Consider the following 13,168-nt stretch of genomic DNA (forward strand, 5'->3'; position numbering starts at 1 on the left):
GAGTTCTCGAGCAAAGAATGGGTCACCCGCATCTCATCTTCTCCACAGCTGAGCGCCAGATCTTCCAAGACAGTCGATAGACCCATTCCCACTAGGCTGCATATAGCAAGGCTCCAGGGGCATTTGCCATAATCAGCGGGCGCTCAAGAATTTGTGGAGGTCGGACAAGACCACTTCCAACGACATGGCAGTCTACATGGCAATGCGCGCAATATCAGACTTCGAATAGCAGAATGTTGGAGAAAAGGAGCTGGTGCTTCAGAGGTTAGATTGGCAAATACATGGGACAACAGAATCCCAGTATTGGCTCCTCGACCTGCGTCTATATTAAGTGTACCTACAGTTGCCTAAACTTGGCACAGTTGATTTCCACTACACGCCAATGCTGTATGCAAATTGAGACTAAGAATAGGGAATGTCATGCTGCGTACTCTGTGCACATTGAATGTGATAGATATATGAGAATCAGATGAAGATTTGTGCGCTTCGGTTACAGGTGACTGACAGCTGCAAAGTGCGGCCCGTGACTGGCGAGCCCTGATGAAGGACTGCGCGTGACTGCCAGGCCTAGGTGCACTAGAAGAACTTCTGACGGTGCTTCATCTTCTCTTTTCATCTTTTCTTTCCTTCTTCAAGCATCCGACATTCAGGTTCGTGCGCCTTCTCTCTGTTTCGCTGCATATCCCAACCCTTTGAAGTTTGCTCTATTGCCCTCTTCACCTCGCCTCCTCTGATCATCGGTGCCTTGATCATTTCTCCTGCTCCATCTACTTTGTCTTCAACGCATTTTGCATTCTCTTCCACGCCCAAATATTGTGATGATATTCTCTTCTAGAAACATTCTCCTCTACCAGCGCTCTCATCTTCCTCCTTTTGATCCTCGTCTCATTTGTTTTCCTCTTCATATTGTCCACTCCCCTGAGTTCCTTCATGTCCCATCTTCCAGACTGCATTCTTTTCTTGTCTCCCATTTTCCTTTCCTAACAGCTGTTTCCCTCTTCATTGCGGCTCTTGTACTTTCTCTCTTGCTCAGTGTGCATCATTTGCTAACGGCAATATGTAGATTCTTTTTCTTTTTACGAATTTTAAGATCCAAAACATTGTCGGCTCCTGTGATATCAAGTTCCTCATCCGTCTCGAAGGTCTTGCTTCTCGTCACCAAAAAAAATGTCTTCTGTAAGTTCTCTTTTTGATACTCTTGTCTGCTCTTTCCACATCAATTTGGCGTATTGGCGGTATACTGATGATGTACTACGACAGCCAAATTCTCCCGCATGGGATCAAATTTTCGCCTTCATGAACACCCTCAATGCCGCAGGTAGTTACCATTCTGACAGAATGATCTCAAAGCTGATTCCAAAGCTGACATCTCTGTGATAGACCGACGAATATTCTTGCGCCGGTATTTCGAGTACATCTCCTCCCTAGATAGTAATGGTAAGTTCGTCATCACCATTCTGATTGACCAACATCAAGACTGACATTATCGGTGTAGACCGTGACCGCCACCTCCAAGAATATTTTCGCCGTGCCATCGCCCTGGAAAATAGTGGTAGGCGGAGGCGCGGGGGGGAGGCGGGGCCGTGGCGGTGGTCGTGGTCGTAGCAGTGGTACGTTTTCTTCTTCTGTTCAATCACCAGTTCATTACGATTTACATACTGACGGTTTGGACATAGGGCGGCAACAGCAGCAGCAACAGCAGCAGCAGCAACAGCAACAGCCATGACCAAGAGACCACTAGCTACAATATTTAATGTCATGAGATGTGTTTTTTGCCTTATTGCTTCGTGTTTCCTTGATTCCGCGTGCCGTGTAATCGTGTTTGCTTTTTCAAGTCGTATCTGCATATGGACCTGCTTTTTACCAAGCCATCCCCGGTTCCAAAGGCTCATTGTGAGGCCGCCCTGCCACCTCAATGCTGAATTCTGCGTAACGTCACGACTCAAGAAAATGGTGCCACATGAAAATTAGCAGCAGGTTCCTATGGATACTACCGTCAGGGAGCCGAAGCAGCACGCAAACTAATCCAATCCTTTCAATGGGGATTTTTGCTTCCCAGCTATGGAGATGTTTCCCGTTCTTGGTTGGAAATTGATGAAATCCGAATGGTGCCCCGACATGTGGCGAGATGCACCAGAATCAAAGATCCAGGTGGACGGAACGGATAGGGGCTGAGGAGTGATATTTACTACAAAAACTTGTATGTCATCCAGCTTTGTAAGGTTAATAATTGAGCGACGTTGCAAGCGACCGATTGTTGTAGATGTGTTATCCTGTCCACACTCACAAGCATAAAGACACCCTGGACCAGCAGTTCACATTGGTACCGTTCTTCCTCCGTCATCGTCACTGGGTTAATCGCATCTTCTGCTTTATATCCCTTTTACATGTACTTTTTTTGGGCTACAACAGGGCGCTAGGTAACCTTTCCATAAATAATATATTTTGTGTATGCTTCATCTATGTAAGAGGCATTTTAGAGCCTCTCTATGCCGCCTGCTACATCGATAAAAAGTACAGGCAAGCAGCATTATGATTCCAAAGATGGATGTATTATAAAAAGCAGAATAAATTTTGTGAGATCAACGTTGTATAGATGTAAAAGAAGTCCTCCACGGGGCAATATGTGATACCATGCCTCAAGGAGTCTTCAACATCTATTTTGCCGCTAAATTTTGTCTTCATATGATGCATATCCTTGATCTGTAAGCTGAATGCCCTCATATCGAAGCTAGCGATCCTCGTCCTCCTTCATATAACAGTATAATAGCGATCGATTCATTGAGTTGATAATTATAAAGTGTTGACCCACGACAGGACCATCAACTAGGTCCAAGGAGGCCAAATGCAAGTCTCCGCGCATGAGTAACCTTTTATGCTGCTCTATGCAGATGGGAGTGAACTGTCTCTCTGGTGCCTTGTGTAGTCTTTGCTGTAGGATCCGCCGAGAGCATCTTTGAGTTGAACGTTGGGAGACGGCGGTCTCGATAGATTGATGACGAGAGTATGTATTTCGCCCATCAAGGTTGAGCCTTGAATTGCTTGTACACACGGTGGTTGCTTGGATTCTCACCATCGAATGGTCGAGGACAAACGCCTCTGATTGGATGAATGGATGACCCTCATTTTGTTCAGCTGCCGTCATGTTGATTGCTTGTTTCTCCGATTAGTTCCATGCATCTTCTCCTGATGGAACGAAATAACCGAGTATTTCGTTAAACTCGATAGTTGCCAGCTTCTCTAGTATTCAGCCATGCCCAAATGAGCCAGCCTTATTCCAATGTTGTCGCAGGGATTTCCTGGATCTTATTGCTCGTCGGCGATTCACCCAGCTGGCATGGTGCTGGTCAGTGTGTTGTTCTCCAATAACAGAGCCAGTTCCAGTTTATTTATTTCTGCGCAGAGACGCTCCATGGCATCCGCCAACGCAGGGTTTGGACAGTGGGCTCTGCAGTCTCTCGATATCAGCACAGAAAATACCAGAGTCAGAATCAGGATCCTTCTTCCAAGGCGAGCTCTATATTCTCGCTTCTTTGGGATCAGAAACCTGGTGGTGCTGTTACTGGTGTTCTTGAAAGATCTTGATCTCTGAGTCCCTCCTCGCGCGGGTCTACCTCAAACTGTCAAAGGCTGCGACAAGGTCTGGGTTGCCCTCAGCCTGCTGGGCGAGCTATAACCCACAGAAAGGCACAATGTTCATCATCTCTTAGATGAAGACAAATGAATGGCGTGATCGTCTGTCTTGAGACCGACCACTCAGAAAGGCGCAAACGCTTGAGCTTTATCCACTATTGGATAGCTTTGGTTGGTGATTGCTGCGTAAGAAAGGCCACGAGCCATAAATGGCGGGCGCTCTTGATGTAAAGCAACAATAAGATTGAATTCGGTCAGTAGGTGGTTTTTATTAATACCATCGCATTCGCGCGCATTGAGCCCAAGCAAAGGCTGCCTGGTCTTCTAGAACCGTCCTTTCGGCACTCTTCCCAAGCCTGAATCGGTAGGGTACATAGGCCAATCTTGGATAGCTGTGAGGAGTCTGCGGTAAAGTCTCAGGAGTCGGGGCAGGATTGCTTTGCGAGCAGGCGAGCCCTTTGCGGCTACAGCCCGCGGATATTGGTTGAAGGTACGCGAAACGGCCAGTTTGGGTAGAGCGCGCCCCTGGTGTCATATAAGAGCATCAGGGGTAGCGAAGAGGTCCATATCATGGATATTCTCTCGTGCCATAGTCATATTGCCTGTCGAAGCCTTATTTCTTTTCTATGACAGTGAAACCAAAGGCAAAGTGTGTTACAGGGAGGCGCCTGTTATCTGAAGTAGGCTTATTTCAAAGGTTGTTAAGCCGAACCCGTTCGTATTATGTAGATGTGGTATATATTCGACATCTGTAAACTTGGCAAGCGGTTTCCCGTTAGAACACTCGAATAACAAAGACAATGGGCATGATGGCCACTTACATTGGTTGGCAAGCGACGTTATGGGTAGCCAGCCACTGCTTAGTTGGTCATGTAAAGATAATCATCTTATTGCCAGGATGTCCAAGTTGTCTGAGGCGGAAGGATCTCATTTTTGACGCAATCGGCTGTTTGCGCCGGCTGATTTGCGTTCATGTACCTTTCAAGGAGATACGCATTCTCAAATCCAGTTGCAAGTTCGGCAACCTAGCCAGCGGTATGCTGCTGGTCCCCATGTAGAACATTAGAGTTGCTAATAGCCTCCGTAAAATCTGACGCTGCCTCATGTTCAAGAAGAGCAGGTACACTGTTGACAGATCTTTGAACGGTCTGGGGGATATTGCCGTAACCAGTTTGATCAAAAGACCTCTTCATCGTTTTGAATAGATCCTCCCATCTGCCTGGGACATCTTGGGGATGTCGTCATGTAGTTCATGGAGATGGTCTGTCCCGCCCCATTTCCCCCCGGCCGCATGGGTATCCATTACGTCTCCGGTCTTCGTATACAGCTCAGAGGCATCATTCCTAGTGATTACAGCTTTGGCTGGTACCGCTGGTACGGCAGAAATGGCAGGGACGTCGCATGGTAGCGTCACGACAAGACTGAGGCTGGGCGCAACGCTGGCGCCGACGCGTTGAAGATGTCGATTACAAAATCAGGAAAAGGTATCTGGACCAGGTAAAGTCATATGCAGAAGACTTTTGAGTGGTTCATATGCCGTCAAGTCATAATTATAACTGTAAAGAATAAATTGAAGAGAAAGAAGAGTGAAAGAATTCGAGGGGGCAATGAGGGTACTTATACACGAACAAAAGCCCATCGATTATTAGACCACAGAGTAAACCGGATACTTACTCGTCGGGATGCGATGTCGGCCACGCTGTTGAACAAACAGGAGGTTAAGCTGCAAGTATCCCGCCAGGCGTCGCACCAGAATCATTAGTGATAGGCAACGAGATACTTAAAACGGTAACACGTATGCTGTTATATGCGTCTCGCCGCAGCACATTATCGATTGTCTCCTATCATCGGAAAATACGAAATCTAGTGTGCAACATGAAAGAGGAGATGGCGGGCATTTCCGGCTTGAGAAGGGGTAGAGGGAGGGCACTGGCATAAACAGAACCCCCCCAACGTCTAAACTAAATGTTTGCTTTGCCATCTATCAAAAGGAACATACGACCTATTTGTTCAATTTATGTATACTAGAATCATTGTCACGTAATAATTCCACCATTGAGTCAGCCTCATGAACACCGCCATAACCATGGCCATATTTGTATCCAACGTTACCGATATTCGTCGCTCCCACCGTGTTCTATTACACACGATCCATTGAGCAGATTCAACGCTCGCTACCGTTTCCCCATGTGTAAATGTTCCAGAACTGCGTTCTCTCCTTTGCATAGATGTATATTTACCCGTGACCATCGCGACTTTAATCGTCTTTGAACTTCATTGGCCACACTCGAGTCTGTTTCGTCCAGAAAAAATTTACGCCCTTGTTTTTGGCTAGCTGCCTTATTTTATCAAAATTGATGCCATGAACCGTCGTGCTATACAGAGTTTTGAGTTTCACCGAGACCAGTACGTCTTGGACAAGCTGGGCATAGTGATCAGGCATATACCGTTCTGACTCCAGGCTCAGCTCTTCCAAGCATGGAAAAGTTTGCAGGAACTTGATCAGAGGATTGTCCTTTGGATACATGTGTGGCTTGAAGCTGAAATCGTACAAGCCCAAATGTCGAATGCTCTCGGCCCCTTCAAGCCACTGGTACCCCTGGATGTGACTGGTACTTGTTCCCTCAGGCCCCTCGTCCAAACGTTGCATAGGAAAGATGATGTCAAACGAGTGTAGCTTGCCAGCTTTCAAGGATGGCATGAATAGATTATGCGCTGTTTCTGGTGATATGACTGTGTCCGAAAGCCGTATTGTCTGCAGATCTTCGTATGCGCTTGACAGATGCCGCTGCATGCGATTAAAGATATCGCCATCTTCTTGGTTCATGTACGTGTAGTCAAACTCGTAAAATATGTCTAGGTACTTGAGCTTTTTTCCCAAATTTAAAGCTGTAAGATACTGATAAGCTTCGGCCGAGCCTATCTGGCTTGGGTGTATATGGTGATGGTGATGACCGTGATTGAGACGATTTTGCGTATCTACAATCGTAAGGGATTTGAGGTTTGGTACGCAGCAATCGTCGAATGGCTCATCGTCCGGAAGATGGCAGCTGAAAATGAGATCCTCTACATAGAGTTGCTCGAGCTGGGGGGTGTGTCTCAACCATTGAAGCTGGTAGGCGTTACTTTCTCATTCCGAGTATCTTGGTACAAGGTACTTACAATCGGCAACTGCCATGGCTGATTGGGAGCCTTGACTAACTTGAGGTGCTTCAAATTCGGCATATAAGAAATTCCCACTGGATTGAACCATTGCCTGGGGATTCCGACAAGGGTCAAGGTCTCCAGTGTGTTCACGGCGGTTAGTAAAAAATAGAGATATGGATCTCTTTCTTCGTGGCTAGGCGCATAGAGTTGATAGAATCCGTCAAGTCGTAACTGCTTGAGAGTCTTGAGATTTCCCCTAAAATTGGAGAGCGAAATGTCCAGCCGTTCATATGGTCTAGCTAGCTCTAAGCGTTCCAGCTTGGCTCCTGCATTCAAGACGGCGGTGAATTTCCTCTGGTCCAGCCTAAACCTTGAACAATCATCAATAACAAACTCTCTAACATCATTTAATGAATAAGAAAGCAACTTTCTCAATGAGGTGAATGGAACGCGCGGGGCTATAGCACCAGGGAAAATTAATGATTTCCAAAACCGCGCGCTTCCTGGGGCCGTCAGCGCCTTCTTCCAAGATTTGGAGACACGCAGACATTGACTACATAAAGCGGAGAGATTTAGTTAGCATTGTTTATACTCATCAAGAGTTTGCTGCGGGACTCACCACAAAGTGAATATATCCAAGCGGCCAAAGATATCCCGAACAAGCTCTCCTGGCAGACTGGTCTTTGCCATCAAACTAAGACTCAAAAATTCACCCAAAGGATCAATCCTGCTAAATTTGAGCTTAAGGGGATCTCGAGCTTGATCGAGACGCTAGCATCTTGTCAAAATCTTGGGGTATGCCATTCATTTTTCACGTCCAAGCTGACGCACCTTGATATCCTCCACTTGGACGCCTTCTCTCTCTAGAAGCCTTAGAATACCGTTGGTCAGCAGTTCAAAAGCGGCTTCTGGGTCTTGATTAATCCGTAGGACTTTATTAGTGCGAAGATAGCCCTATAAGAGATGAGCAAAGTAAACAGGAAAGAAAATGTTTGTGTCAGGTAGGAGATGCGTACTTCAGGTGAAAATGGCGCTATACGCATCATTCGCTGCGCGTCAGCTTTCGCGCGGCGAATATCTGGAATCTTTTCAAACGTTCCAGCCCGATAGTTGAGGGCTTGGAGATGAAAAGGATTATGGCATTCGATAGTCACATCCAGAGCTGCCGGATCGGCTCCCCCTGCATCATGGACCTCTTGAGCCTCTCGCTTCCTCTTCCTCTTTTCCAACGCACAAGGACAGAGGCTTATAGCCTGGAAACAGTTAGTGACGGCCTTGCACAAGCTTCTAGCCAAGCGTTGATGACGGACCTCTGTGAAGACATGAAGGGCCTCTTTGTATTGGCCGGCCACATACTTGGCACGCCCGGCTTTGATGGCTTCTTCCATGGAGAGGCTTTCATCAAGATACGGAGTTGATGAATGATGGGTATATCATGCGGCGTTCACTCTGGCTGATGGACGCTGAAAAGTGGAATTGACAGGGCGAGAAGAAGTTGTGGGCCTGCGTCTGGCTCCCGCTTAGAACAACGGCAAAGGAGTACAAAGCATGAGCAACAGAATGAAACAAAGGAGATGCAAAATAGAAACAATTCAATGATTGGCTATGCAAAAGTGCCAAAGGTTGGCGTTGGCCAGGCCAAGGATACGATGCTGGATTATTGCGAGGTGAAAGTTGCAGAGAGGCTGGAGTACGCGACCGAGTCTAGCGCGGGGGAGTGGCGCTTAAGAGACGCAGCAACAGCAGCCCTTTTCCGTCTCCAGGCCTGCAAGTCTCAAATTATAGCGACAAGCAAACTAAACCAGCAGCCGAGATTGAGAAATCTCTCTTAGCTGCATGACAAACATTTTTTGGCCCTGTGATTTGCCTGTATAGATTTATAGGGCTCATGGATGTCCAATTATAGCCGTACACATGCAGCCTGATGGCACTACTAATGCATCGCCATACCCTGGATGCCCTTCCTGAGCGAATCAGCTGGCACCCATCCCGTAGAGCACGTCTGGTAGCTATTTCGCTTCAGCTTCCTCCTTTTGAACTCGGTGATGTGTTGCACCGTGGCCATGCCCAATTACTGCTGGAGCCGGACAACGGCCGCGATGAATCCTCTCACGCCGTTACTGATCCAGCACTCTTCGCCGTCTGTGAGCGAGTCTGCCGGTACAGCCTGCTCGACAGCCACTCCTCTATTTCTGATTATTAGCCACTATCCTTGAGATTCCATCTAAATAGGCGATTGGAAGCTCACCTTTCCAAGGCCCACCGTCGAGATACGCCATCTTGGCCACCACTTCCAGTGCTCAAATGGACGGGCGGAGTGACCCATCGTCCATCTCTCCAGAAATACGGCGTGAATAAGCTACCTTCCATGACGGATCCGTCGTGTTTGTTGACTAGTAATACTTCTCGCTCATCAGTCGGAGCGATTGCAAGCCTCTCGCGGGCAGAGTCGTACATTTCTCTCTTGGTGGTCTTGAAATGCGTGTACTCTGATGCCGTGGTCTGGAGATCATCAGGTGCCACTGTCCAGCATGGGGTTTTCTTGGCCTCTCCGGAGGTGGATGGAGCTCCAGGTTGTGGCAATCGCAAGGGGAACAGGTTTTCTGTGGGAACAGGAGCGACGTTGTTCTTCTCAAAGCTCACCAGGCCGTCGCGACTGACGAGGATTTTGAAGCGCAGCGCAGTTTCCTGGGATGGGCCAATGAATTCCCCGGCAAGCTTTGTTAAGGTGTCCAAGCCTTTCTGGCCCGAGAGAACATTGATGGCTTCATCCCACTTCCAATGGGTCGCTGCTCGTAGCATGCGATCGCGATGATAGTCGAGCATGTAAAAGGGCGACTTATTGGCGGCATTCCACCCGGCGTAGTCGATGCCTTTGGAAGGAACTTCTAATAGACCCGGATCATACCGGAGAGAGGTGAAGAGAGAAAAGATGTCCGCCATGGCGACCAATTGGTGCCTATACTGGTGTGTTTGATGGTTGTGTGTGAGATTTACTGAGCTGAGCTGAGCTGTGTGTTGTTTTAGTAATGCGCCACTTAGTAGCCGCACTCTACTGCTGCCATCACGGAGGAGGAGCGAAAACAATGTCAAATATAGGCAAGGGAATTATATGGATTTGGGTAAAGAAGAGTAAGTACACTACAAATTTGGATGAAAAATGTTTAAAGATGGGTATGCAAAAGCTGCGGTGCTAGAAAGAAAGTAGCTCCTACAAATTGCTCTTGAACAGCTTCACAGTGCATACGGTAGGTGTCACGTCACTTCGTGTTCAATGTTAAAAGGTGCACGGCCAGCAACTAATAGCGGGTAAAATGCAAGACTTCTGCAGCAACCTGTGAGAGACGAATCGGCTCTGGGCAATGCCACAGCTTATGGCTGAATGCGAACATGTTCAGCTGAGCATATCGCATGGAGCTGTTCACTGCCTGTGTAGGCATCAGGGTAGATGCACAGTATTGGATAACATGCTGTGGCGGCTTGTCGCGTAATCTACGAGCCGGTGGCCAATCTTGCGGCGGCTATATGTACGCACTTCAGGTTGGTATGAAATTATTACGGCGGCAGATCGATCTGAGCCGTGGGCCAATGGGTGGATGTGCAAAGCATTGGTTCCATGGCTAGCATTTTCGCCCCAGGGCATATCGTCATAGCTGCTAGGGGCTCGATGCGCCTAGTACTTGGCTGACGAGATGCATAGCAGGAGTGAAAGGACAAAATGTATAGATGCAAAGCGAATAAAATCAATGGATACTGAAGTCAGGTCAGGCATTTTCGGAGCCTTTGCCAGGCGACCGGCGGTTGCGTATGCCAGTCTCGGTGTTCAATGTTTTTTCTCTCAGTGGCTCTCTCAGTGGCTCGGAAGGCAGAGTGGAGAATGAGAAGCCAAAAGAAAAAAATTCAGAAGCAGCTCCTGCTGCGCGGTTCCGTCTAGCTCGAGGTGGGTTACTTAACCGCCCGCCAGCCGGTGGATGAACCACTTGTGGCCGTGCCATCATTCATTTTTTACTGCGCGTGCCCAGCTATTGCTGCAGCTCTTCCTGCGCCCCGACATCATTCAAACGGCCCATTCGAGCCCCCAGCACTTCCTGCGTCCTTCGTCTCCATCTCTCGTCTCGAGCTCGCAGCGCTCTAATTCCCGCCCCGGCCATGTCTAACCCGCTGCCGTCAATGCCTCCGGGCCGCCCCGCCGCTGTCGCTGTCGACGCGAACTCGTCCTCGACCTGGGACCGGATATCGTCGTGGGTGTCGGAGAACAAGGCCGTGGTCTATACCATTGCGGGCGTGGCTGTTGTCGTCACCGGCGCGGGCGTCGTCTACTATCTGAATTCCGATTCGGTACGTCTTTGGTTGTTGTTGTGTTGTTCATGGAGGGGTTATCATGGCATGACGGCATGACGGCATGACGGCATAAGCATCGCAGCAGCCGTGCTGGAGTCGCCGCCGAATTGGTGGACACGACCCGAAACCGGAGAGCACCGCTGGATAAGAGAGAGTGAGAGAAGCAAATACTAACATGTACTGCTTGCAATAGAAGTCCGATGCGTCACCAAAGCTCAGCAAGAAGGAGAGGAGGAAGCGCAAAGAGGCCGAGCGCAAAGCCGCCGACTCCAAAGCTTCTCAGCCCAAAGGCGCCACCGTCGAGCCCGAATCCGAGCTGCCAGAAATCGACGAGGCCACCGTTCTACAGCTGAGCCCCGAGGTGCGAGAACAGTATGCCGCTCGGCTGAAGCAGGCCGGTAACAAGGCCTACGGTGATAAGGCATACAACAAGGCCATCGACCTCTACTCCCAGGCCATTCTGTGCAAGCCAGATGCCGTCTTCTACTCCAACAGAGCTGCCTGCTACAGCGCCATGAGCGAGTGGGAAAAGGTCGTCGAAGATACCACAGCCGCCATCAGCATGGACCCCGATTACATTAAGGCTATTAACCGCCGTGCTACTGCCTACGAGCACCTAAAGATGTACTCCGAGGCCCTTCTCGACTTCACAGCCTCTTGCATCATCGACAACTTCAAGAGCGAATCAACTGCCCAGGCAGTTGAGAGACTGCTCAAGGTCTTCGCCGAGCACAAGGCCAAAGAAGTCATGGCATCCAGACCCGCCAAGCTTCCTAGCCCCATCTTCGTCGGCAACTACCTGCAGAGCTTCCGCCAGAAGCCCCGCCCTGCGGCTCTTGACGACTCAATCGAGCTCTCTCTGGATACCGGTCTGGGACAGCTGCAGCTCGGTTTCCAGGGGCTCGAGCAGAAGACGGCCGAGGGATACGAGGAGGCCAGACAGGCGTTCGAGAAGGCCATAGAGCTGGGCGATCTCGGCGAGCACGAGGCTCTCGCTTACAACTTGCGGGGTACTATTCGAACCCTTCTTGGTAACCACGCCGCGGCAACGGAGGATTTCGACCGCAGTATCGAACTCGACCCAAAGATGACCCAGAGCTATATCAAGCGAGCTAGCATCAGTTTGGAGCTGGGCGAGCCTGACAAGGCCGACGCCGAGTTTGACAAGGCCCTCGAGCAGGATAACGACGACCCCGATGTCTATTACCACCGCGCCCAGGCTCACTTCATCAAGGGCGACCTCGCAAGCGCACAGAAGGACTACCAGAAGTCGATTGACCTGGACAAGGACTTCATCTTCTCCCACATCCAGCTGGGTGTTACCCAGTACAAGATGGGCTCCATCGCGTCGTCCATGGCCACCTTCCGACGATGCATCAAGAACTTCCCCAAGGTCCCCGACGTTTACAACTACTACGGCGAGCTGTTGCTAGACCAGGGTAACTACCCCGAGGCCATTGAGAAGTTTGATACCGCCATGGAGATGGAGAAGCAGTCGAAGCCCATGTCCATGAACGTTCTGCCCCTGATTAACAAAGCTCTCGCCCTATTTCAGTCATCGTCTGACTTTAAAGAGGCAGAGAAGCTTTGCCAAAAGGCTCTGATTAGTCAGTAATTCCCTGTTTCTATTCTACTACGAACAATACTAACTTACCATTCTACAGTTGATCCTGAGTGTGATATTGCTGTAGCCACCATGGCTCAGCTTCTTCTTCAGCAGAACAAGGTCACCGAGGCGCTCAAGTACTTTGAGCGTGCGGCAGAGCTCGCCCGAACCGAGGGCGAAATTGTCAACGCCTTGTCCTACGCGGAGGCTACGCGCACCCAAGTCAAGGTCACGGAGAAGTACCCCAAGTTGGCGGAGAAGCTCGCAGGCGGCCCAGGCGGCCCTGGTGGACTGCGCATGCCTTAGTTTGATGCTGCATGAACGGGGCTGCAGATTCAAAGGACGGAATAAAAATATGAAAAGAAGAATTAAGAATAAGAGTGAGGAGAGGACGGTCCTCAGAAATGCACATATACACACATACCACTTATGAACTCAGTG

The 13,168-nt window shown here is 49.3% G+C and overlaps 4 protein-coding genes across 5 annotated transcripts; 2 read left to right on the forward strand and 2 right to left on the reverse strand.

The window, feature by feature from the left end:
* Positions 1-540: 540 nt before the first annotated feature.
* TrAtP1_003416 (uncharacterized protein) lies at positions 541-1,726 on the forward strand (the record flags this gene model as incomplete). The annotated part of the gene is made up of 4 exons (XM_066111873.1): positions 541-554; positions 1,381-1,411; positions 1,496-1,610; positions 1,677-1,726. 4 exons carry the CDS (start codon positions 541-543, stop codon positions 1,724-1,726), a joined length of 210 nt encoding a protein of 69 aa, XP_065967952.1.
* Positions 1,727-5,502: 3,776 nt separating this feature from the next.
* On the reverse strand, positions 5,503-8,463 carry TrAtP1_003417 (uncharacterized protein). Of its 2 annotated transcripts, XM_014087896.2 has the most exons (6): positions 8,091-8,463; positions 7,797-8,033; positions 7,612-7,734; positions 7,400-7,551; positions 6,796-7,333; positions 5,503-6,745 (listed from the first exon to the last, which is right to left on the reverse strand). In XM_014087896.2, the coding sequence occupies exons 1-6, from the start codon at positions 8,166-8,168 to the stop codon at positions 5,891-5,893; spliced, it is 1,983 nt and encodes a 660-aa protein (XP_013943371.1). In that variant the 5' UTR covers positions 8,169-8,463; the 3' UTR covers positions 5,503-5,890. The 2 variants fall into 2 exon arrangements, with proteins under 2 accessions (XP_013943371.1, XP_065967953.1); XM_066111874.1 differs by having other exon boundaries at positions 7,400-7,734.
* On the reverse strand, positions 8,464-10,017 carry TrAtP1_003418 (uncharacterized protein). Its single transcript, XM_014087897.2, has 2 exons — positions 9,029-10,017; positions 8,464-8,966 (listed from the first exon to the last, which is right to left on the reverse strand). Exons 1-2 carry the CDS (start codon positions 9,721-9,723, stop codon positions 8,852-8,854), a joined length of 810 nt encoding a protein of 269 aa, XP_013943372.1. The 5' UTR covers positions 9,724-10,017; the 3' UTR covers positions 8,464-8,851.
* A 912-nt stretch (positions 10,018-10,929) lies between these two features.
* TrAtP1_003419 (uncharacterized protein) lies at positions 10,930-13,033 on the forward strand (the record flags this gene model as incomplete). Its single annotated transcript, XM_014087898.2, has 3 exons — positions 10,930-11,118; positions 11,315-12,728; positions 12,786-13,033. The coding sequence occupies 3 exons, from the start codon at positions 10,930-10,932 to the stop codon at positions 13,031-13,033; spliced, it is 1,851 nt and encodes a 616-aa protein (XP_013943373.2).
* Positions 13,034-13,168: the final 135 nt, after the last annotated feature.

This window comes from Trichoderma atroviride, chromosome 2, assembly GCF_020647795.1.
Source record: "Trichoderma atroviride chromosome 2, complete sequence".
Lineage (NCBI taxonomy): Eukaryota > Fungi > Ascomycota > Sordariomycetes > Hypocreales > Hypocreaceae > Trichoderma > Trichoderma atroviride.

Bases quoted from the DNA above. Each gene is read 5' to 3' on its own strand.
- TrAtP1_003417 (XM_014087896.2), bottom strand. From the start codon at position 8,168: ATGGAAGAAGCCATCAAAGCCGGGCGTGCCAAGTATGTGGCCGGCCAA. The intron at 7,735-7,796 runs GTACGCATCTCC...CATCTCTTATAG, and splicing joins TAGCGCCATTTTCACCTGAA to GGCTATCTTCGCACTAATAA. The intron at 7,552-7,611 runs GTGCGTCAGCTT...ACAAGATGCTAG, and splicing joins TCCAAGTGGAGGATATCAAG to CGTCTCGATCAAGCTCGAGA.
- TrAtP1_003418 (XM_014087897.2), bottom strand. From the start codon at position 9,723: ATGGCGGACATCTTTTCTCTCTTCACCTCTCTCCGGTATGATCCGGGT. The intron at 8,967-9,028 runs GTGAGCTTCCAA...AATCAGAAATAG, and splicing joins CGACGGTGGGCCTTGGAAAG to AGGAGTGGCTGTCGAGCAGG.